The sequence below is a fragment of the Netta rufina genome (assembly GCF_964035555.1).
Source record: "Netta rufina genome assembly, chromosome: Z".
NCBI lineage: Eukaryota > Metazoa > Chordata > Aves > Anseriformes > Anatidae > Netta > Netta rufina.
Genome location: NC_140126.1, coordinates 19,220,715 through 19,247,269, shown reverse-complemented (window position 1 = coordinate 19,247,269; position 26,555 = coordinate 19,220,715). Strand labels below are relative to the sequence as shown.

The 26,555-nt window shown below is 37.0% G+C and overlaps 1 protein-coding gene across 5 annotated transcripts in view; it reads right to left on the bottom strand.

Moving 5' to 3' along the window:
• ERBIN (erbb2 interacting protein) overlaps positions 1-26,555 on the bottom strand; it is a 122,332-nt gene that overhangs the window by 51,223 nt on the left and 44,554 nt on the right. For all 5 annotated transcript variants that reach the window (XM_084304882.1, XM_084304881.1, XM_084304880.1 and 2 more), the window contains 4 exons: positions 18,064-18,261; positions 14,697-14,814; positions 1,291-1,369; positions 429-518 (listed from right to left, as the gene is read on the bottom strand). In XM_084304882.1, coding sequence (XP_084161008.1) covers positions 429-518; positions 1,291-1,369; positions 14,697-14,814; positions 18,064-18,252 — 476 coding nt within the window. In that variant the 5' untranslated portion in view covers positions 18,253-18,261. The remainder of the gene's footprint in view (positions 1-428; positions 519-1,290; positions 1,370-14,696; positions 14,815-18,063; positions 18,262-26,555) is intronic.

The following is a 26,555-nucleotide window of genomic DNA, read 5'->3' as shown; positions in this document are numbered from 1 at the left end:
ACGTGTCTCACATTTAAGCTATTATATGGAACAGTTTTGCTTAGTCAGTGTACCTGAATAAACTATAAATATTGATAAGATGACACTCAAAAATTATATGCATGAAGAAATCTGTGCAACCAAGAGCAGACATGTAGAATTACAAATTCCATTAATTGCTTAACCTGTAATTATCGGATTTACGTTGTACAAGAAGCAACTGCATAAACATGTTTGTTTCTTTGCTTATCATAAGCATTATTTGTCCTGCCTAAACCCCAAATAAAGCACCAGTGATAAAGGTATTTTTTTCTTTAAATAAAATGGTATAAATGAATAGGTAATGTACACTTCCTCCTCTCCTCCAGTTCACACTTCGAGTAGAAGCAGAAACTTCTCTGCATAAATTTAAAATTAAATGTAGATACTAAGTTTCAAATTCAACTTACCTGCCAAAATTGGCTGGCAAAAACTCAAGAAAAGCATCATTCAGGTACAGCTGTGTTAGGTTTAACAGTTGGGAAAATCCATCTGGAAGCCTACAAAGAAATAAAATACCACAGTGCCTTCAATTATATTCAGGGCATTAAGTTATACTTTCTTAAACAACAGTATAGTACTGAAATCCTACATACCAACAGCATTAATAGATGGCAAAGGAATTTCTACAGGACTGCGCTAGATACTTGTTCAATACAAGGTTCGTTTCAAAATTATTTTTAAGTATTGAGGACAATATCTATAGGCAGTAAAAACTACAAACAGCTCCTGACAGCTACTCCTGACAGCTACTGTGGAAGAAGCATTCATTAGAGGTGATAAGATAAATTAAAACCCATGCAATGCCTTTTTTCCTCCGCAGCAGACTTACCTTACATGAGGTTTTTATCTGTGGCAGTGCTACTTTGTCAAGTTAATTTTGTTACTATAGAAGGTGACAAGTAAATCAATTCACACAGGTTGTTTGAAAAACCATGGTAGCGGATTTGGAGTAAAATTAATTAGTTATTAAGAAACAAAACTCTTAACACATTTCTCTACCTTCACAGAGAAGTAATGGACCAAAAAAAAGCTAACAAAGCCACATGAAATAATGCAGGATACCTCACACAGCCCATTAACTTGGCAAAATACGTGACTAACACAGCAATACTCTATCTCAACACAATGAGCCTAATGAAAATACCTCAGGTACCCTCTGTTCCTTGCCTCCAATTACAAGGGTTGGTTAGCAAAAATTTGAATGGAGCATGTTTGAGAGTCAGCACTGTTTGCATAAAATCTTAAGTATCATAAAAGTTACAAACTTACTTTGAAATTGGATTTACACTCGCTTCAACAACAGTCAAGACTTTGCAGTTTTTTATATTTTCTGGAAACTCCTGTATGCCTGCAAAATACAGCGAGAGGGAGGGGAAATTATTAGACTCCAATACAGACATAAAAATGATGAACATAAAACTGCTACACGTAAAAACTTAATCCATTTAGAAACCAGTGGACTGATTCTCTGGTGTTTCAGATGAGGTCTTTATAAAAGAAATACACTTCTGCAATATTAATCGCATTACTGTTCTATTCCTAGAGCATTTCATATAGCATCTTAGCAGCCAGTTCATGAAACAACATGAGAGAAAGTCCACTAACAATTCTCACTGATCATTACCAAATATTACAGAAATTATACTTTGTGATGTACCTGAGATCAGGTCCCCAGTCACTAAGGCATTCATAAACATGGTTGAACAAAGTTTCCAACAGAATTTGCTGGTTAAATGCATGGCTTGTACATACAGCTTAAGTGGCAAGGCTTAAAACATTAAAATACAGTATTCATGGTTCAAAACAGATCTCCCAGAATAGCTTCAAATTATTTGCACAGAAGGAAAAAAATGCTGCAGACATTTATATGAAAATTAAGATAAGGATTATCTCCAGATATGCCAGAGAATGAAATTGTGATCAATATATCTGCCAAAATTTTTATTTGTCAGAAGCTGACAAAACAGGTCATGAAAACAGAAAATACGCATACACCATGTCAGTAAGAAATCAGTACTGAATGATTCTGTCACCCAAGCCTTTCACCTCTATCATCACTATACCATAAAAAACAAACAAAATCTACTATTGTATCACAACTGCATTTGCTTTCATAATGTTTCCCTAACAAAAGAGCTGTACAAGTACAGGTCTTTTTATTTTAAAGAAACTTTGCTATTTTAAGTTTGGCTGAAAAATTTTAATATAAATAATTTTAAATAAACATTAAATTTTTAAATAAACTCATATGCAAAATAAACATTAATACTGCGATTTTCCAACTTGGATTAAGAATACAGTATTTTTTTCAAGAAAAATCCATATGCTACTAGAATAAAATTAGCATCGATAACCTGCTATTTCAGGTAACACATATTAGCTATTTGTCCTTTAAATGTTTGTAATTGTGTGTGCTTCTAAAATGCTTCATCATGTGCCTGGAGAGGCCAGTGAATCTGAAGAATGAGACCACTAAAAGGGAACTGTACTCTGTGGCTGCTCTCTATGCCACTATGCTTCCTTTTCCATAAATTCAATTTAAGCAGAAAGTCTAGTGCTGTCGAAGCAGATTTTTAGGTCTTTCTTGACAGGAACCTGTTTGTCATACCAGTGGCTTAAATTTACTTTTGACTTATACCAGGTGTTGTACTCTGATATTGAGTGGGGGAAGGCAAGAAAAAGCAAGCGAAACCACACACTTAATGCAGGTGTTTAAAAACTTATTTCAGTATCATAGACCCTTCTGAGAAATAGGTTATTCAGCTCAATGTTAAAAAACAGAAGTTTTTTTAATAAAAAAACTTCTTAATGTTCTTTTAAAACCTTAAAAACTTCTTAAAGTCCTTCCTCTGGAGGTGGCCAGGAGGAATTGAACCATAAACTGAAATATATAGCAAGATTTCTGACACTTCTGGTTTACTACTCTGTGTGCATATATGTGTATACATGTACACTTGAAAACAAATACATAGCTTTAGCTATGCGAATTTTGGTGTAGCTGAAAGTGGGGTCAACACAGAAGACAGTGGCTACTGACTGAATTCACTTATCACTCTTCAAAAACCAAAACTAAATAATTGTAATGTAATGAAGCTCCATTTCTGGAACACAGTGATATTTTCAGGACCAAAGGTAGTTTTAAAGAAAGATTAGAAAAGAACCATGGAATGACCAGAGATGTATTTTACCTATAGGTGTCCTATAATCTTTGTATTATAAGAAACACTTTTTCAAGGAATTTAAGTACTTATGATCTTAATTCTATTTGTATCAAGAAGCCTTTTTGACCAAACATCTAACCTGACACACAATCCTAAACCATTGCAGATGCACAAAAATCTAGCAAAAGGCCTGTCTAGATAAAGTTAAGGATTATTTATATACATGTAAAATGGTCTTCCATCATCTAAAAGGCACATGAAGACCATTTGTTTGCTAAATTTGTTTGCTAAAAAGACAACATTGTCTTTTTAAAATGAATCCTGTCTACAGTAATCAACACTGCATTTCAGACCACTCTATGCCATTAGTTTTCTTGTTTGAATCACAGAGATTCTATAAATTCAGGTATTCTGAAAGTTGGGCACACAAGGCTTTGCCTTGTTCCTTAGATGAAAGATCGCTCTCATCCAACATGTTAAAATTCACGTTTTTAATATTGATGTTTCCACTGCCTATGTCAAGAACTTACTGAAGCACAGAAGTCTCAGATCTCTGATAACTGCCTAGGAAACAAAACACAGCACGTCTTCTAGAGAGGAGAAAGTCATTGTAAACTTACTGTCAAAAGAACAGCCAAATAAAATATTAGCTATCCAAATACAGACATGTCATATCAGTATGCTTTTGTACATGAGAGGACTCTACAGTAGTCTTGATTGACTATGCCTTAGGCAAGAGGCCACAGCAGTTTTAACAACAAAGTAACAACAAAAACTAAACCAATAAGAGAAAGCTAACAATGAGCCAGCCCACAAATTTAATTTTGCTTATTTTTTAGAGACTGGATTGGTATGGTCTTTACCAAAGTCACTCAGCACTTCAGTATGGATAAATGGCAGCAGCCATTATTCACAGTATGAAATACATATAAAGTATGAAAATATATATAAAGTTTTCAGTACAAATACAGAAGATAGGAAAAAAACTGACACTGCTCTTCTCTGTCAAGAGACAGAAAGTAGCATTTATTAACTGCCTATACAACGAGCTTCAGACACTCATTTTTCCTCAGCTACATCCTTCCTGCACACTTAAAACATGCACTTACTGTTGGATTAATAATAATCAATTTGCTAGCTACACCCACCCTCCGTGAGGATCTGATCAATGAGCATGACAAATTAAGATCCACATTCTGTTCTAAATCTCACTTTCCTTTAGGGCTTTTCTATGGCTTCCTCTACATATGGATTCTGAAGGTTACAGAAGAGGAAGATAAAACAGATTACTTGGGAGTTATCTAGCCTCTTGCAGCCTTATCCCACTTTCCTTCAGAAGCATCATGTGGCTAGGTTCTTTATCCTGCTATTTCCTATTTTACGTGATAACAACCATCATCCCCATCCCACTTTTGTGCCATAGTTGACTTACAGATCATGGATACCGTTTTACCAAAACAAACAAACACACAAACAAACAAACCTATCACACTTGTGGACTTTTGACATTTGCAGAGCACAGCAAGAGAAAAGATAATTAGCTGGTAATCTTTAATTCTAACCACTAGATCCAAAAACTCAATTGAGAGCAAAGTTCTTTTTGCAACATAGTTTCTCACAGAAGTAGTATTTATGTAATAGAAGTCAGTATTTATTTGTCTGTTTCTTCTACCCCATTTTCCTAAATTTCAAGCATTTTTAAATTCACTGGCCAATTTCTACCACAAACATAACTTTTTATTTATTTATTTTTTTTTTTAAAAGGGGCAGGAAGGTGGGGGCCTGGAAGATTGACAAGGAAAATTTGGCAGTTGAATAAGGAAGAGAATCTAAAATTATTGTCTGGACTGAGCCAAAAGAAGAAAGTATTCATAGAGTTCATTCAGAACTCTATGTGGCAAAAATTCACCAGCTAGCCAGCACAACCTACAGAGTGGTGGTTAATCAGGATCACCAAAACAGCTGGAGGACATGCCCAAATGGCATACCAGAAAGGTCACACAGGGATTGCAGGTCAACAGGCAGAAGTATGTAGGTAATCAACCTCAGTTCTGGATCACATAGCACGGCTGAAATAAGGAATTTTGCCTGATCTCTACCTCCCCAGAGAGCAATGATTATTTTGGCGCAGCTCAATAGAGCAAATGTGCACAAATCTCCCGCTCTTTGTTTAGGCTGGATTAAGGCAATTGTAAGTATAATTGGGGTCTCGCTCACCACCTGGAGTTACACTGATCTCCTCCCCAACATAGCACAACCCTTTCTTATCACCAGGGCCAGCATCACTTATGGAGCAGGAGGGAAAACTAGAACCATCCTTTGTCTCCACTGGAAAAGATTTCACTGAGAAATATTGGCATTTCTAGCTTTACAGAAAACTGCAAGTCACATCCACTGTTGGCAGAAGCCTTCACTGCAATGGGGTCCAGAGCTGAAATCCTAGCATGCTGCTGTTTCAGCCCTGCTGCAGATGGGGGTTTGCTCTGGTGTTCATACTCTAGACATGTGGTCATGTTTTTCTTTGCAACTACTAAAACCACTATTCCCAAGCTTCTGCTACTCAAACTATTACTGCTAGAGACAGCAGTGGCACTGCCTCTAAATCAAGTTCTGCCTCTTCTCATGTAGGAGGATTTTAAGCACAGACTTGCAAAAAATAAAAATAAAAAAATGTTTCAGTTCCTTAAAAGCACAGAAAAAGAAAATCACTAACAAACATAAGACCTGTACAAGCCATATAGGTGATGCCCCCAAAGGAAGAAGTTTACAGCTGAATATCTCAGCTTGTGTGAAACATGAGATTTTTTTATTTTTATTTTTTAATCTCCAGAAAGCACCACACCAAAAGGACCTTTTGCTGCACAGCAAGTGGAACTACAGCTCTCTGTGCATCCTTCCCATTCTGCATCCTTACAAGCATAGAGGGCACAGAGGCAAACATACAGGCTGAGTTTGCATGAATATGAAAGCAACTTCAACTATGTACATTGCTCCCTGAGATAATCTATTCATTCTGGTCTCAAATTTTGGAAAAGCAGCAATTAGGACCTGCCTGAAAGCAGCTCCACCATAAAAAGAACAACTTTTGTTTGCTCTTCCACTCTGTCCTCTGCTTCAGCTGTCCTACCAGCTGAACATGGAAACAAAAATATTTTCGGAGCTCAGGAATACATGCCACAACTGCCCCAAAGAGTACAGAAAAATGTTTGTAAATGCTGAGTTTAAATGGAAAACTTAAAATAGTTTCAGTCACAAGCTGTATTCATATATTTATAAAATATGCCTAAATTCAGGATTTTTTCATGCCTTTGATATTGAAAACAGATCTTTCATTATTCACAATGTAAGCAGTCTTTAAGACGAATCAATTTGCTGCACAGTGCTGACTCAGCCATTGTTGCTTTCATCTTTCCAAAACTCTTACAGAATACCCTGACCCAGCGGGTTTCAGATCACCCAAGGAGCTCGGGTTTCCATGAGATGCCTGATCAGGCAAGCGAGCAGCTGAAACACCTTCCTGCTCAGAGCTGGAGTCGCAACTCTGCACAACTGTTGGCCGCTGTGCAGAAGGTGGTACTCAGTACAACAGTATTTGCCAAGCAGCTTAGGAACCTCCGGCTTATTTAGTGGAAGCCTATCCTAAATCAATCGTTTCAAGACTAAGGAGCAACTATTGCAAATATATTTTCATCTAGTTTTCATCTCAAAGCTTCTGAAACCTGCTACATGTTAATTTTCAGTTGCTTTCCTTGCCCTCTCATAAGGAAGACTTTGACAACTGCTGTAGCACAAAACCTCCTAAAATTCCTTGCAAGGTGTTTCTCCTCATACATAAGCATTACAGAATTCATGGCTTTCTGCCTACCTCTTGCTAAAGGCAAAAATATGTAATCTTTGAGATCTATGGAAGAGCTACCTTTCTCAAGAAGTACAACTCAAAATATAAAACTGTCAAAAATGTAACATCATTACTAGAGTTTCTGTAGATTTAATAAAACTCATATTTTAATACATTTGCATAGACTTTCTTTACTCTCTCCATTTTGTTTAAATAGAAAAGCTCCCTTACTAGAGAAACATCTGTTCTTATCAAGGAAATATCTTATCTAAAAATCTTACATTTATTTTTATTTTTTTATTTATTATTATTATTTTATTTATTTATTTATTACAAGATTCTGAAAATGTTCTCCACTGGATTTCTTTATTTTTGGTTGAAGCAACTTGCTAGACAAGTTATCTACTTGCTACTTAGCAGTCAGGTTCACATCTCCATCTTCACTTTACAAAGTGCTTTCCTGCAATTCTACACTCTCAAATTTTTGAAGTTTCCTTTAGTTATGGTCATTTGCAGGTTTGTAAGCTCCAAGTGCACTGGTCTGTTTTCTTACATTTAAAAATGGAAAACGGAAGCTGAATCTTCAGTTGAGGGCTGTTTGGAGGATTATTGGAAGGGAAACAAAATATTTGTACAGTTCATGTAACGATTAGTGCAAAAATGTCGGTCGAACTAAAAATTTGAAAATCTGACAGAAGGAAGTTAAAAGCTTTTCTAATGATTTTTAAAGAAAAATGTACTCACTAGTTGTGATAACGCTTACAACATAATTAGATTCAGAATAAAATACAGTATCAGCAATATATTCAGTGTTTCTTTTTTAATGAAGTGGGTACTTAACTACATACATTTTTGTAGCAATAAAATACGTTTACTCACAATTAAGATAAATGGTTCTTTTACAGAGCAAGTGTCCACATGTGGAAAAAGCAGCAGCATTGAAATGTAAACTTTTTATAATATTTACCATCTTAAAAAATAAAATAACATTATAAAAAATAAACTAACATCTGTGCTTATGAGCATGCTATACTTAGAGTTGTCTCTCTTTCCATTTCATCTGCATGCTGCTTTGATCCAATTAGAAGGTTAAGGCAGGTTTAGCATTTCTAAAATTCATTTTTTGAAAGCACTTTCAAAATTGAAAAATTTTATTTTATTTTTATCTGAAAGCTGAAAATCAAATTTTTAAAAGTTCAGATAAGAATGAATGCTATTTTATGCCTCTTGATACTTTTAAGTGAAAGATGTCTCACCACTTTCTTCAACAACAGTAACTTGCCTGATAAATAGTTAAATCTGATGCACAGCGGAGAATGCAAGGTAACAGTCTCAGTGGTTTAATTTTTATTTTTTTAATTCCTTGTACACAGATGTGCTGGCACAGCTAGGAAAGTTAACCAAGTCACCAGGAGTCCTCTAAGCACTCATCCTCCGATCATTGGGAAGAGGTTAAATTTTTAGGGTAAAATACCTCCAGGTCTGCTATGTCCCTTACTCAATGTAAAAGAGTTTGAGGAGTAAGACAGATTGCTAAATGTTTTTTCGGGGGGGGGGGGGGGGGGGGGGGGGGGGGGAGGAAAACCAAGAGTGCTGCTTCCTGAAGACAGGACTGACACTAATTTCCATAAACCTACATGTGCCAAGGCAGGGTAAAATTGCCAGATGTGGAATACTACAAAGGCTGTAAACAGCAGGTTTTTTCATAATGCTGTCTCGGAAGGTTACCAAAGCTCACATGGTTCTGAACTATCTCCATAGCAGGAGTCCCCAGAATATCCTGAAACTAAAAAGGTAGCACACAAATATGCTTTGCTTTTTCCCTTTTTCCCATACCACCCTGGGCTGCAAACTTAATGCTGTCTGTCCAGTCACTTTTGGTTGATACACTATGACTACCAAAGTGCATCACTTCACAAAAATAAGCCTTTACATGCAATACACATTTAGGGGGGGGAAAATTACTAATACATTGTTTTTTCTGCGTTATGAAAATGTCTTTGAACCAGGAAGAAATTAGTATAAAACTCATTTCAGAATTTCAACTACACACGCTCGTTTTTCATTCAAGACCTTACTTACGCTTTAACTGCACTGAAATTCTATGTTGTTCACTTCCTCTCCTATACACGGAGATAACTTTATTCTGCAAAGATGGATCCTATTTAATATCTTCCATATGATAGACAATATATTTGAGAAAGAAACACTAAACACTTGTCTAAAGAACTTTAGATAGAATAGCTACATTTAGGATAAATTTAATATATATAATGATGTATTATAATAAAGCTACAGACCCAGTTAATCAGAAGCAGATCAATTATATTTTTATTTCACTACCATGGATGATACAAAACTAAGTCCTCTTTTTATCCCCCTCCTTCATATATGGAGAAAAATAGCAAATTTATAGCAAATTATTTTTGTACTCAGGATCTTCCCCCTCTTACTTCTCCCTGTGGAAAGGGAAACTTGGATCAGTCTCCCCATTAACTACGAATAATTCTCAATTCATTGACAAACCATACCCCCTAAATCCACCACAGATGGGCAACATAAGAACGAGACATTCTCCTAAATACTCGTTTTCCAACTCCCTGACTTCTGGCACACAGTATACCAAAGCTAGTTTGCCAAATCAGCAGATGTTCTTTAAAACACTGAAGAAAACATATTTGATCTAGATTTGCATCTGTTAACAAAAACCTTTAAAATGACTTAAAATAGTACTATTGGCAGTTAGGTTTGTGTTGTGTTTTTTTCCAGATTGTGTATTTTTCCATGAAAATCCCCTGCAACACAGACTGACATGGTAACATGTTTAAATTTGCCTCAACATTGCAGTGAAAAAGAACCACTCCATAATCTACAAGAGACTACTGAAGAGATCTGAATTTCCAAACCACCATGTTACTTTTGGCCTTATTAGGTATTTTTTTGATCTTGTTATTTAATCCTCTAAAGGGCCTAATAATATACAAACTAAAAATTCAATGTTTTCCTCTCACCACCTGTGCGTAGGAAAAAAACAGACTGTCTCAAGACTTCCCACTCAACTAGCTCCACAGGCACAAATGGTTTCAAAGCACATTTTCAGGTTTCCAGGGAAGACTAATTTCCCTGGCAGTCATCTCATCATATGCCTCAGAATTTCATATCACTTGCTTCTAGTAACCTGTATACTTAACTCTTCCATACATTTATATATGAATGCTTTCCCCTTCTTTAAAGGGGAGAAATGTTTTCATAAGAATTCTTCATATTGTCCAAGAGGACTTGTCTGCATTCCAGGGCCACAAGAAAATGATTGTTCTCTTAAAGAAAAATAAAATTCAAGAGGTTAAAAAGCCCTGAAAGGGACAGATTTAGAGTTTAATTTTTACTGTGTTTTGTTCTGGTTATTTTTATTTTTATTTTCCTGTACAACTGCTGATACATGAACAACAGCCACAGATGATTAAAAAAATGAATTTGTCCTTAGTTTCATAAAGAAAAGACTCTTTTCTACTTTTGCCTTAAACTCTGTGTGTTGCAATTTCTTTTTACAACGTAACCGACTAGGATTGAGTAAAAGACATCTCTTCATGCTTTATCGAATCCAGGATGCAACTTTTCTGATATAGGAACACAGTTTGTTTGTTTAAATACCATTTAGTCAAGTATCATTTTATCTCCATGAGTAGGAGGCCATCAAGCTTCCATGTAAAAGCTCAAGTATACCTGGAAAGAAGTAATGGGTTCTTTGATATTGAGGGCTTATAATAGCCTCGGGAATCAGATTAAATTGCCATAAAAAGACAACGGAAGTCCTCACTACTTAAAAAATAATAAAAAAAATATTGCCTCTTATTTTTTTTCTAAAGGCGGAGTTAAAAATTAACTCTTACTGCACACATAGCAGCAGATTGATACTTTAGATTACATCTATACCACGGACTCTTCAGCAGCCATGAACATATTGCAAACCAAATAGTTGTACAAAGACTCGTGTGCTCAAGGACACACAGCTGCTACCAGCTTGTTCTCTGTAACTGAGCATACACCTCAAAACACACATCAAAGACTAGATATATTGACAGAGAAGTAGTTAAATGAAGACTACTGGATAAAAATTGCACCCTGTCTGGCTCAGTAACAAAAGGTGCTGGATGCTGGGAACATACAGGGGAAATGTGCATGTCTCCTGGCTTTCTGCAGTTTACTAAACCTTCTCTAGGCTTCTATGTTTGGCCACCATGGTAGACAGGACACTAGATGAAGTCAACCTTGTTCTGATTAAATGTAGGCGTGTTTAAACACCTTCATCTACACATCTGCCATGCTTCCGTTTTATAGTTTTATATAGTGAATACAAAAAATTGGATGTTTAAATATGAAAGCTAGGAAGACATTTTTATGAGCTATTAAAACATCATCAAGACTGCATTCTTAGACTATTTTGTATAGCATTTATCTTGAAAAATTTCTGCTATTTTTATTTTCATCTATATGTCAAAACAAATATGCACACACACTCACACAGATATATATGTATGTATGTTGTTCTGCTTAGAAACCTGGGTAAGTCTCCTGTGCTACAGCCCTCCTTCTGCCCTAAATAAGCTGGCTGAAGAGCCAGACACTGCAATTTATGAAGTAGCCTGACTGCATTTCAAAATTGGAGCTTTTAAAAACACCTTTATTTGCCACAACCACAGCAATCTCACAAGAAAGGAAAAAAGAATTATTCTAGAGCTTGGTGTTTCTCACCATCCTTCACAAAAACTGGTGATTCATTCCCAGTAGTTTTTCTCAATTTATCAAAAGAATTATCTCCTGTGTTTCCCACAAAACCCACCATTTCCACAGTGTTCTTTCAGTATCTCACAAAGAAGTCCTGGGAAAGTCCTAGCTGATTCACCAGAGGGCCAAGCTGCCATCCAGAGGGACTCTGACAGACTGTAGAGGTGGGCTGACAAGAATCTCATGAAAATCAACAAGAAGTACAGAGTCCTGCACCTAGAGAGGAACAACCCCAGGCTGGGGGCCACCCAGCTGGGAAGCTGCTCTGCAGGAAGGGACCTGGGGGTCCTGGTGGGCGCTAAGCTGAACGTGAGCCAGCAAGGTGCCCTTGCAGCAGGAAGGTTCATAGCGTCATGGGCTGCGTTAGGCAAAGCATCACCAGCGGGTCAGGAGAGGTGATCCTGCCCCACTGCTCAGTGACACCGCAGCACCTGGAGCGCTGTGTCTGGTTCTGGGCTTCCAGTACAAGACAGACCTGGACGTACTGGAAAGAGTCCAGCAGAGGGCTACAAAACTGTCCAAGGGACTGGAACATCCCTCCTATGGGGAATGGCTGAGAGCCGTGACTGTTCAGCCTGGGGCAGGGGAGGCTGAAGGGGATCTTGTCAACATGTATGAACACCAGAAGGGAGGGTGCAAAGAGGACTGAGGCTCTTTCCAGTGGTGCCCAGTGCCAGGACAGACTGCACCAGGCACCAGCTGGAACACAGGAGGTCCCAACCAAACACCAGGCAGCACTTCCATGCTGTGCAGGTGACGGAGCGCTGGCACTGGTTGCCCAGAGAGGCCTTGCAGCCTCCAATTTTGGAGGTCTTCGAAAGCCACCTGGATGTAGTCTTGGGCTGTGTTGCTCTGGGTGCCCCTGCTGAGCAGGGGTTGGACCAGAGGGCCTCCAGAGGGCCTTTCCAACTTTGACCATTTGGGGATTCTGAAATCTAACAAAACATATTTTTTTTCTACTGTGGATGAACATCAGAGCCATCATGGACTGTGGGAAATTGAACTGTAAAGTCTTACCAAATGAAATAAAACAAAATAGGTTTGCAGCTGTTGAGAGAAATGTTTAATGCTTGCAACAGTGAACCAGGAAAGAGAAGAAAAAGGCACTTAAGCCAACAAACTGAGACATCAAATAATACCATATTTATTAGAAACAATAATAAACAACCTGTTAGTACTTCAGCCAACAGGGATCCTGATTTGTTTTCTTAGAGTTTTAAAGAGCTTTCAGGAATGGTGTTAGATGACACAACCCAAGTGAAGAAGCATGTGACCTGAGGACTATTTCTGATGTGCAACACTGAGCAGAGAAGCTATCTGAACTGATAAGACTAAGAACAGGCTCATGATTATTGTTTAAATTAGTGTGCTATCGTTTCTCTGAAAGGTGTTAAAAACAACAGCAAAAACAAAAAAACAAAACAAAACAAACAAACAAAAAAAAAACTAATACACAGAGCTTCACAGTTTATAGGGATGGCATATCTTTCAGTCGTTGCCTCTTTAAATTCTTTATATGCCTCAGAGTAATTAGTGTTCTTTCAGCAGCTCTTTGAATGCTTAGCTAAAGGTTACACCGTTTTGGATGGACGGCTAACTCTCTAGATGGTAAGTGACCAGCTGCCTATTTATGTACATAAACAAAGGAATTTGCCAACCCTAGAGCTCAAAAACCCTTTTGCTGCTTTCAAATCTTATTTATCAAGAACTTGTATTGGAAACAGTTAATCCTTTTAACAGCCAGAAAAGGACAAAAGGATGATTCTTTCTTAGTTGTTTGTCATTACGAAAGTTTAAGGACAGTGTTCTTTAAGCAAGGCTATTAATCCACTTGTACCAGGAACAGAGCAGTAACAATCAGGTCAATTTATTACACTAAATGCTGCATTCATTATGCAGAAATAATGAAGTAACAGTTTAAGTAGAGACTGGGTTACAATGGATAATAAAGGAGAATGCCAACACCTCAGCAATGCGAATACTTTCACAATAAAGCAGAACTTACTTAATTTTATAGTTGTAATTAGCTAGCTGTCCAAATAAAACAATGAATTTGTTATGATAAAATCTTATGTAATTCATATAAAATTTATGTCATTCTTATTTTCAAATATGATGCCAAGAAAGGTCTTCTAATTTCAGTTTGAATTACCAAGTCAAGATCATCACATTCTCACTAATTAGCATGATTGAGCTTTTTTTTTTTTTTTTAAATAAACCACACAAGCCTGATAACACAATATAAATTATTTCAACTTCCTCACATTTGAACAGATTTACCAACTTCCCAATGCAGCACCACCAAAAACCCAAACCATATACCCATATATACAATACGTGGCTGACATTTCATAATTTACAAAAGGCTCTGACTCACACAGAATGAAAGTCAGTCACATAAGCTAGTCATTGTCCGTATTCATTTTTTATCCCCACGCAACAGAGGTTATCATCCCCAGATCAGGATAGAAAAGCAGCTGAGTCTTACTACAATTTTCAGACAGATCATTGAAGTTAACTAAAAGCGATTACAAAAAAAAAAAAGAATCCAGCAAAATTTTAAAAGTTGTTACCTCTCTTCAGTATAGTGAAGAATGAGAAAAGCCACTAAAAGTAATAACTTTGAAGAATGGCATTTTTGAGAGAATACAGAAACATTTTACACTATCATTTTTCAGTAATGAATCTTAAAATTATAAACCAATCTATTTGACAGATATAATTAAAAACAAACACAGACCGTTAAAGAGTATCTTTTATGTTAAGCAGTGATTTAAGGTCATATTTATTTGATGTACAGCTTCTGAAAATTATAGTTTTATTGGTATCTTTGTACAGTCAGTGGTGATTTGCCTTTTAGCTACCCCAATATAATAAGTGAAGTAACTTACCATTCTTGCTGACATCCAGTTCCCTGAGATTAATGAGATTTGCAATGGATGCTGGCAATGCGGTTAGATCATTGTCTGGCAAACTCAACTTGTGCAGCGACTGACAGTTAAAAAGTTGCTATTGAAACAAAGAAAAAAGTGAAGAGCAACTTTCTCTTAGTTTCTTCTATATAGCTTTTGTTTTTAATCCTTTTCAACTTCTGACCTCACAGCTTGAAGGCCAGACAATTCAGAGTCCTTGACTACAGGCACTTTAACTATTTTTTCCCCAAACTTGACCAAGTTTACAATGCTTAGGAAAGCAGAAAAAGTACAAACAGCCACAGCAAGCTGATAGCTGTGCTTAGTACTTCCTACAAATTCCTTCCAGTGTCTCAAATTGTGACCTTATACATAGTCCTGAAAACTTCGCAAAATGTTTTCCATGATACGCGTGCCATGTGGTACCCCAGAGTTTCTTCAAAACAAATAAAAAATGAACAAATCCATTTTTAAGTCTGAGACACAGCATTTGTGTAGGAATTAATCTTTTCTAAAATAACTTCACATTTTAATCCATTTTACGTTATAATAAGTTTTATTTCCCTTCCATAATTTCTAGCTCAAGTACTCCAAAAGCCAACAAAACAATGAGAACTAATGAAAGTTTGATCTAAGGAAAATCTGTGTAATAACTTCTGCATCTAGTTATTATAATTAACATCTAACATTAGCTCAGAGTCAGAGCCCTTCCTATATGAAAGGTACCTTCACATTCTTATCCAGAAGCTTTGCAATTTGACAAAATATGACAGTAGTAGTGGCACAGAAGAGAAAACCTTAAAACTCATCCCTAAAAACAGTAATCTGGACTCCTGCAATCATAAATTTTCCTAATTAGTCTGGTGAAAAGGAACTGCAAGATCCCTAAGGAAAGAAAATAAAAAGAGTGGGAGAATTCTGCAGGATAACTTTGTAGCTGTTCCTTCTGTTTTTGTATTTTAATGTTTGCAGATTCAGTAATTAAGTAGATCACCATTACTGGTAGTAAGCACCAGAAATCATATTATTAGAGTCTGTTTTACTACAGAACTCCAGCTTCTTCCAGCAAAGTGGGTGCTACAGTTTGAGCTTTTCATCTCAAATGCACACTGTATAACTTGGAATAGACAGTGCATCTTTTCAGACATTACTTGGCCACACATGACGAAAGCATTTCAAATACCCAGTTACTTTTGGAACTGATACTAAATACCAGTATTTCAGGTAAAGCAAAATCCTTCTCTACCACCTTTCTCCTTCTTTCTCAATGTACTTTGCTCATACTGTACCCTCAGCTCAATTAGGTCAACTTAATTGAGAAGCCCCACTGCAAGAACCAGTTTTTGAAGTACACCGGAAGTACTTGAAGTACACTGGACTGAGGATGATTTAAAAAAAAAAAAAATCAACAAAACAAGAATGATTGACAGATCACTTTGGGTATCAGGTTGACAACAGAGACCAAAAACAGTTCTGCCATAACATACAAAGGGCAGCGAACCGCAAAACTGGAAAAAAACACAGCACCAGGGACAAACGGAAAGGGAAGAGTGGGAATTTCTTAACCGGGCTTCAGAAAGCTAGACAGCCTAACATGTACTGCACCCTTTTTCCGAGAGGATGTCTTAATTAGAAGCCTGTTTCAGAATTGAAACACTAAAACTTAGGTTAGGGAAAAGGTATACAAAGCTTGAAACTCTGGCTCCAGATCTATTAGGATTATTTCAAATTTTAGTGGTCTTCCCTTACCAACCTTCTACAGATAGTTTTAAGATTAAAATCTCTATAAAATAATTAAATTAAATTTTAATATGTCTTTACTACTCCCTCATCTCTTGGCTTGTTTCTTTTACAGTATTTGAATTTACATTTCCTTTTGAAAATTTGAAAGGTAGCAAAAAAAAAAAAAGCAACCAGAATGACATAAAAGCTGAAAAGAATGCTTAATTTATCAAAGTTAAGACCACAAAAATAGCCAAAATTACGACTCTTCTGGTCTAGAACTCCAACATGAACTCCTTTTGTCCCTACAGTACAGTCCCTCTTCTTCTTTTAAGACTACAAAAAGAATATTTATTATAGAGAATTATCCGTTTGGGAAGATATTTCCTTAATTGAAATCTTAAGATTTCAAAAATAAATCAGAAATTTAATGCACAAAGATCTCAGAAGACTTTTTTTTTTCCATTAAGGAAGGTATTTTATTCTATTTTTTAAGCATTTAATTTTACTCTTTTAATATAGAAAACTAAAAGACGAGATTGAAGTTTTAAAATCAATTGAACGAGTCTAAAGGCTGATAAAAGGCCCTCAAAAGCAAATTTAAAATCTACCATGCCTAAGTCTATAATAAAGGAACACTTTTATTGGAATAAAACAGTAGAAGCTCTAAACTAAGTTCGCTTCACTGGAATCCAGGGCTTTTGATGAACAGCAAACTTACTATCCTGAAACTGCTTTATATCCTTATTATTTTCATCTATTTTCCACAAGATCCAAATCAGCAAAGCCTCATGTGGTTCTGACAAGCATTCAAAAAAATGAACAGAGCATTCCACAATCATCCTGTGCGACAGTGAAGATTTACACACAGTTGGGACAAAACAATTTTAAATATTTAGTACTTAATCTGACTTCACCAAGATAGGATATAGTAATGGAAATAAATCTGTTGCAATGACCACTTTGTACTTATTGAAAGTCTCACTGGAACTAAATCTCACTCCTTCCTCTAGTGTTCTGTTCATTCTGCACACATTTTGTCTTCTGATTTCAGAACTAGCAATGAATATTAATTTCTATAAAAAAGATGTGATCAAAGTGGCATTTCAGCTCTCCAGTGTTTGCGCTTAAGTAATCTGAGATACTTCACAAAGTTTCTCCAGTGAAAGAAAAAAGCAAGGACTTCAAGTGAATACTTCGGACTGTAGCTGTCTTTTGTGGGCACAGAGATCTGAATAAAACATTAATCTTGCTTCTTCTAATCTTCGTGTATTATCAGAGATTCAAAATAATGCAGCAATTTGTTGAATAGTGTTAGTCAGTTTAAACAGACACCGCCACAGAAATAAATTAGCCTGCCTCTTCTGCTTTGCACCAGCTAGCTTCTCCTCTTGGGCTGGATCACTTGTTTAAGCAGTTTCACCCCAAGGCAGCACAGGGAACTGGTCCAGCTGAAGTACATAAATATTCTTTCTACCAAGACTGCCTGTTCCAGGACCAAACTTTGTTTAAAAGCATTTGGCAAACTGCAGCCTACAAGCTGAAGTGGGAAGCTAAACACTACCAGCAACTATGAAGCAACAGAATTAATAGATGTAACAAAAAGGAAAACTGTGCAACATACCTTTGGAAGCTCTTCAATCTGATTAGCGTCTAAGTAGAGTTCTTCCAAGGTCTTTTCAAAAGTAAAAATCTCTTTAGGCACCTGTTCCAGGCTGCAGTGAGAATAATCAAGTGTGGTAACTGTTTCCTCCTCTCCGCGCAGGCAGCGGCATGGCACCAGCCGCACAAACAGATTCCGCTTCGTTGTCATTTTCAGGCACTGCAAGACAGAAAATCGGTACACTGAGGAAAAACAACCAGACAACTACAGGAACTTAAATGGACAGCTTCTCAAACTTCTCCTGGCTGCTAAATAGTTCAAGAAAGAAGTAGAAGTGTATACGTACGTGTGCCTCTAGGTACAGGAGGGTAGGGAGAACGTCTCTGTTTTCTTCTAAACTGAACAGAACACAACGGCATTAAATATGGTTGAAACGCCTACAGACACCAGTGGATGAAGCCAAAATTTAGCCTGGAACTTGTCAACTGCCAACATAGCCCAACATCACACAGAAGCAGAGAATTTTGAAGCAGCACTTCTTAAATGTCAATCATGTTTTTACAACCTTGGTTAATATAATTAAATCAACCGTTTATTGAGAATTAAAATTTAGCTATAGAAAAGCTACACTTTTTTTTGTGTACCTTAATTTCAAATCCTTCATATAAAGGCAGAATTTTACTCAAGTAGCCAGCATGGTTTCCACCAAATGTTCTGCCTATTTATTTAAAAGAAAAGGTTTCTAAGTACCCAGATAAAGCACTGCCTTCAATTTTTTTGCAATTTCAGTCAGTATGGAAAACTTCAACTCATCTTGCTGTGCATGCTGGAACTAACAAAACTCATTTTGCTATGGAAACCTGTAGTTTTCCCTCTAACTCACCTCATTGCTAGAACAGTCTCTCTATTCTCCATGGCTTCTACATATTCCTACTCAGCAGGAGATGGCAAATCTAAATTGTACAAATTGGCTAGCTGATTAGTGACTGTGTACACTCGCCAAGTTCTGCCTCTTTTCTCCTCAGCAGGAGCATAAGTTTAGGTTTCTTTCCTCTAATTAGCAAACAATTTTCACAAAATTCAGAAGAAATCTTCAAAATGTCACCTCACTTTCAGGTTTGGCTGAAATCAAATGACAGACTCGGTTTTTCAGGAAGGACCAACATGTACAGACTGACAGACATGATGGTGTAAGCTTCATTTCCTCAGGAAATTGGTCTAAAAATATATAATTTTCCAAAACAGAGATGAAAACTTGTTTTCTCAAACTGCCAACACCCCAAATTAAAATATGGCTTTTTTTTTTTTTTCATTTAAGCTCCATTTTTTGGAACTGCAGAAATTACTTTTCATGTTCTAGGCTAGTGACAGAAAGCTTTCTTCTCCAAGTGCAAAAAAAGTCTTTCAGACACATCTAGCAGACTGCACTTTAACGTACAGACAGTTTGGTTAGCCAACAGTAATACAGGAATACAGTAAAATATCCTGGCCACTGTGCAGGATGAAGTCAGAGACTACAAAACCCCTGGTCTTGCTAAAACAAGAAAAAGGTAATGCATTTAGGTTTTCCTATGAGCAGCCAGCTTGCCAAATACTTCAGCTTAATTTATATGACAACAGAGTGGAGGGGCTGCTGCATTTTGGTATTTTCTCTAAATATAAGTGCAGCTCACCACTCAGGCTGGATACAGACAGATGATGGTACCATCCATTAGAAGGATAGAAGAAAACTCTTGATCAGATGGTGGGAAGTCAAGACTTCCCCTTTTTTAACAATACTTCAAGGTTGCTAGGATTGTGTTACACTGTTGATCGTGCAGCGAAAGACTTGACACCCCATAAAACCCCATCCCTGCTGTTTAAAGAAAAAGGTTTAAAAATAGAAATATGTAGCGGCGTTCCAGTGCAAATAGCTCAGAGGCTGCAGATTCACTGCTGGGGATTCCCACAGAAGGCGAGTCAGCAAGGGGAACAGCGTAACCTCCTCCTGCTTCTCCCACAGGAACGGGCTTCAGCACGGCACAGCCCCATGCCAAAGGCACTGCCAGGGCGGATGTGCTCAGCAGGACAGAGCTACCCCTGCGCCTTCCTTCTCCAGGGCTCTGAGGCTGCAAATGTGGACATGAGAGGAAACCCACCGCCAACATTCACAAACAGAAAAGCCTTTAACTGAAAAAGAAACACCATCTCACTTCGGTCTGTATTATTTCAGAGATACACTGAGCTGTGGAAAAAATTCAGCAAGAAGCAGCCTCTTCAAAGAGGAGTACCAACAGAAGAGCACGTGCCTTGCAAACAGCAAGACCTGGAGCAGAGACTGTACCAGCAAGCTGGTTACCAGAAGTCTGGCAAGGAAAGGCACGCCCACATCAAACTAGCTAGAGCCATCAGTAACTTTGCTTCATACAGTCACTTCAACTGCTGAAAATTTGGTGTACAGAGCAAGAGTTAACTACATGGTTCATATAAACATAGATACTTAAATAAACTTAGATCCATAGATATTTTTTTTTTTCAATTAAACTTCTATGTTAGCAGCCAACAGAGGGAAAAATTAGGGTCTTGGTACAGTTATTTTACTTCGTGAGGGAGTAGGAGGAAAAAGACACCACTCTATAATCAGAATAGATAGGAAACAAGTTCCACAATAACTACACAAACCGGGACAAAGAAAAATGTTATCTGTTTACCCGCCTATATCCTGATGGTAATGATGACTGTGCAGACAGGTTTTCCTCTAGGGTTTCAGCGGTGGCAAAGGCTAATTATTCCATCAAGTCTCAAATTTGTGAGACAAATCAAGCATTTTATGATACATGAGAAAAAGAAATGGGAGTGCCTAACCAGTATGGTCAGAACCAGAGGGAGTAAGAGAACAAAGATGTTTTGCTGTGATGTGTAATGCCACAACTTATTTACTATCACCCATACTAAAGCTTCATCTCATTTTTTCTACTTTATATCTGTTTATCTAGATAGATATCAGTTCATATACTCTATCCAGCTTGAGACTGTGGCCACTTTCAAGGTGCAGGAGAAAGAAGCAAGGCTAAACAGATAAATCAAAGGGTGATTGGTGTCATTTAAAAATACATTTTTTTTTATTTTTTTTTTAATCAACTCTCTAACCTTAAAATTGAAGGTTCTCTGCATTCAGAAACAAACATGTTGTCCCTCCCCCAACTGCTCAAACACCACAAGAAGCATCCATTACTGGCCTCTGATTTATTTACATCTATCAACCCTCCACTGCAACAAACAAAAATCTACTAAAAGACAAAGTTAACATTGTACTGATGTAAATGAAACACAACATAGAGACAACACATGAAACTATACTGTCTGTGCACACATATAAAGACAGTCTATATTTAAAAGCTTTGCATAGATAAAAGCTTTTACAAGGAAGAAAAGGAAAGGAAAAGAAAATCATACTTCCAACAATTACCCTAACATATACGATTATATTGCCTAACATCTCTTTTTCTACAGAACATGCTGTACAAGGAACCATTCTGCAAAATTTTACAATGAAGTTCTTTGTTTCACTGCAATTTGTAGTTTGTCTATTAAATCTATATGTAAATTCCTAGTTTTCATCTAAGTACTACATCTAAGTTTTCATCTCAGTACTTTCTCTGGGGGTTGGGGGAGGTGGGGAGGATGAGATCTTTTTTATTTCCCACAACAGTATATTCTTGGAGATATATCTTTCAAAAGAGATGTGTTTTCAAAATACAATATATACTGTTTTTATTCTTACAGGATCATCACAAAAACTCTAGATATGCAAGTAAACTTGCAAGATAGCCAAGGAAGGAAAGATGTAGGAAGGAAAAAATTAGTTATAAATTTGCAGTATGTTGTTCAATGACATTTGGGAAAAAAAAAAAAAAAAAAAAAAAACAGTAGGATAGGTTACCAATAACAGCAATTCAAAAGATGTGCAGGATTTCTTTAGAAAAAAACTCAGCTTCTCAAGCAAACAGTATGAAGAAAAGAAGTATCATATACTGTAATTCAGTTTAAAAAAAAATAAACTGAATGGCCTGGTAGCCACAAAGACATAGAACAATCAACACTTGATCAGTTTTGCAATCTTCTTCCCCAAAAAAGTGTAACAAAGTTTGCAACATAGGTCCTTTTAGGAGGCTACTAAAATGACCAAAAACCAAAAGACAGTATTTATATCCACATCTGAATAAGCTTTGCCTGAAAATGCAAAAAAAATAAATAAAAAAATGCCACTTTTCAGTTTTGAAGCCATGCCCATGCTGCATACAAAGAACAATTCAATTTATTTACATAAATAAAACTGTAAGTTGCTGTTGTTCATCTTATTTGCCATTGAATTTTACTCATTTGTGCTCCTACTATTTTTGCATGTACTTATTGCATTAAAAAATAAAAGGAAGAAAGTTTTTCCTTTTCTAGTAGTTTACCATGCTATGAAATTAATACAACTAATGTATCAAGACTTCCAATTTAAAGAGCGAAGCTGTAACTCCCCCACAGTAATGTACTTCCAGAAATTAGCTCACCTTGTTACACTTAAAGCATGCCATCACAAAAACAGAACCAAAGCAGTAAAGTCTAACAAAGACAGTAACTAGTTTCAGCTGGTTTGCCATTTTCAGAAAAGTTTGTTTTCCTTATTTTGCCTTCCCACTGTATTTGAATCAATAAAATTGTAAGAGGTGCTATCGAAACAGCATTTAATTTTGTGGTGCAAAAATAAGAGCAATCAAAATAAAGTCAAATCACATCTTAATAGCATCCATCACTTAAAACCTTCTATACACTTGCAGTACATCTAAGACTTCGAAGACTGCTTGAATTAGTTTAAGTCTTATCAACCTCGTTAACTAGAGACTGAATTTCGGCAGTGACACTTGCTAATAAACAGTGAAGGAACAACTGGAGAATACTGTGTAATTAATACAACATCCAGACAAGATTACTGGAGAATCTAGGGCAAAGCAAACGCTGTAATTCTGGCAAATCTACACTGAAACAGCAGTGGGCTGAATGCATAAATGGTGAGACATCTTCATTGAACAGAATAAAACCACTGGAAGCAGAAAAGCAACACATTGGTTTGAAAGACCATGATCAATGAAAGAAAACAAGACCAACAGCAGGCTTGGATACACACTACAAACTAATAACTCAGACACTCGGGGAGCGTGTCAGCCAGTGGAACATCATGCTTTCCTGGAGCTCCTCAGCAATTCCCCGCACACTCCCGTCACCCGAGTGCCCGGCAGCCCAACAGCACCAGCACACCACAGGACATGTTTGTTTAAACACATGTCTGGCTGTGTTTTGATAAACATTTTAAAACACACACACACTTATCACGTTGCTTTGAGAATTCTGAACTCGTGCTGGTTACAAGTAGAATCTAAATTCACAGTAATTTTGTTCCTAATCCCTGTTAATTGGCATTAAAAGCAATAGTTTTATTGTGCCATTAGTTGCTGAAATTTCCTGTCTGATGCTAACAGGATGTGACCGCTCACGCTGTAAGCTGGTGAAAGGAGCCTCCCCCCCCCAGCCTCTCTGAAGGGTGTTTACCAGTTACATCAGCAGCAGAGCTGAAAATGAAACCAGCCATCAGATGTTTATAGGGAAAGGCAAGAACAACCCGGCACAAAAATATCTGGTCAGGCTCCTTCTACCCCACTCCATTACCTACAGATGAGCACAGAACCACGGAGCAGAGGATGTGTAAACACAGGAAAGGAAAAAACTGGGGGGGGGGGGGGGGGGGGAGGGCAGGCAGTGGCACGCACAGCAGCCTGATAGACTCAGGATGGCTTATCTGGCCAACTGACAGATGCCCCAACAAATTATTACTGAAACAGGATTATGAAGAAAATAATGTTGTTGTTTGTATGCTTTTTTATGAATCCTGTTTACTCCATTAAACAAACAACAAAAAAAAACATCACTTCTACACTAGCAAATTGGTACAAAATGAAGTTTCTGGCATTGGCAAGAAAAACATGAATTGATTTGTCTTTAGAAATGTTACAGGCTTTTCTCTTCCTAAGGCAGCAACACGCACCACAACACATGCCCAGATATAGGCCGTTTGCTTGATGTTAAAAGAGGCTCTATTGTGTCAACTCCCAGCACAACTTAAACCAAGCTCTTCCAGCCAACAAGAGCTCTAGCCCTCAAGAATTCGGGTAAACTGTAAACATCTTCATACTGTAAGGAACTGGGAACATCCTCAGCTCTTACAGGAAAGCAAAGAGCCAGGGTCTGGGGAGGGGACGGTTTGGCTTGGGCATCCCCCAAAAGCATCTCTCCTCTCACAGCGGAGAGGGGACAGCGAGATTCCTGTGCAACCCACAAACCCTGACCCACACACCTGCTCCACAGCAACCCTTCTTGATCTCTTTGTGAGAGGAAAGCATGGCTCTGGAGCCTGATGGACTCTGACAAGAAACTGAAACATCAAAAGAAAGGGTGTACTGTGAGGAGACTGCCTCTTGTTAAATGCAACTGGCATGCTCTGGTTGTGGTTTCAAAACCTCATTTGGTGACAACACCAAGTTAAGGTATTTTCACTTCCTCTTGCCTCCCATCCGTGCTATTTCTTTCCACCTCTTCTAGAAAAAACAAAACAAAACAAAAAATGTAGAGATTTTTTTTTCAAAGTCAGACTGTTTTTGTCATTTGCTTCATTGAACGAAACCAGCAAACACTCAGACAAACGACAAACCAATGAAACAAAGTGCTGCAGTAGGGGGAGAGAACAAGCAATAGCGAACAGATTTATGAAAAGGTTTTTTGGAACCATTTCACCAATTTAATGTGAAGCTATAGCCTGAGTCTCCCTGCTCCTGATATGAATACAATGTTCAACTGCATTCACGGCTGCATGTCCTCTCAAAGGCAGGGAACACCAAAAAACACATTGTACTTGCTTGCATACAGCATTCAGAGCAAATGAAATAAAAGGCATTACTCATGAAACAACAATGGTGAATGGTAACAACAGGAGGAGGAACATGATAGTAAATACAGTAATAACAACAACCACTTGTTAAATATAAAAATGAGGGATGCTTATCACTTCTTTGTTGTTGTTGTTAAAGAAAATAAGGGACCAGAGAGGGCAGAAGTCAGTTTTGTGGTTACTGTTTCAACAGCTACAAGGATACAAACAAAATCAGTGATACTGTGCCTAATTTGCTGAAATACAAAAACTAGTAACAAAACTCAAAGCTTCTCTTGGAGTAAACTACTTTCAAAGTTCTCAGCGACTATAATTACTATAACCAAACCAACAACATAAATAAAAACCACACAGCATAACACAAAATGTACACCCAACTCCAAGGGGCAGCACAGCAAGAATTTCAGGTAACTCCCAGGAAACCAATGCCAAGTGTGAATTCTGCAGACATTTGCTGAAATCTTCCATTTCTATTATTTTATGAAGTAAATTCTAACTAGACTTCAATTCACTGTTTTTATTTGTTTGGAACATTTATTTGTGCTGGATTATGTAAATGTAAAAAAAATAATAATAAAAAGGTATTAATATAACAAAGCAGTCAGCACTTGACCTTTTTATGTCAAAAGCCTAACAATGACAAAAACAGATCCAACTTCATAAAAATAAAACAACCTAACTATTTTTAAACAGAAAAGAAGCAAGAAAACTCTTGACAAATACTTGCATACTTCCATAATAAGAATATATTCTGCTTTAAGCACAGCCTTTAACTGAGTCAGTACTCTGCTATATTCCTAGACCAATGTATCAGTAAGGCACAGGTATAAAAGAATACAGACCTATAATTTAAGGCAAGATGCATTACAGAAACAACCTTAAAAAACAGAACAAGGAAAATTATAGGTTAAGCTTAGAGAAAAAAAATAAAAAAATAAAAAAATACCCAAACAATTGTAATTTTAACTTTTTGTATTAACACTAACTCATTAAGCAGACAAGTACATAGAATGTTTATTGCACTTGTGCCATCGAATTGCTGTCACCTGAAAAGGTATTATATCCTACACCCCAGGTAGTTTTAAGTTCTCACATATTTCATTTTGTGTTTTTGCCATGCCACCCCTAGAAACTAACTTCCATCTGAACAGTCAAACTATCCAAGTGAGTCGTTCATCTGAAGAATGGTCTCTAATTGTATACCACTAACAATGTTGCTGAAATTAGCAATAGATCCAAGCTACATTTCTGACGTTTGACTTGATTGCGTATTCTTTGGGTATTTGTAGTGTTACTAAGAACATTAAGAGGAATAAATTGATTTTAAAAACCACTTTGAGTTTCATCCGTTTCTCCTCAAATCAAAAAAGCTATACAAATTCAAGGGTATCTACTGTCGTAACCTGAACAATGAAGAGAACTTTAGCCCCTCACAGGCTTGTGAAACATTCAGTGTTTCACAAGAAACCCAAGATTTTTTAAAGCCATGATATCAATATTTCAATACTGAGGTTTGCAAATGGCTAACAAATTCCTTCACAAC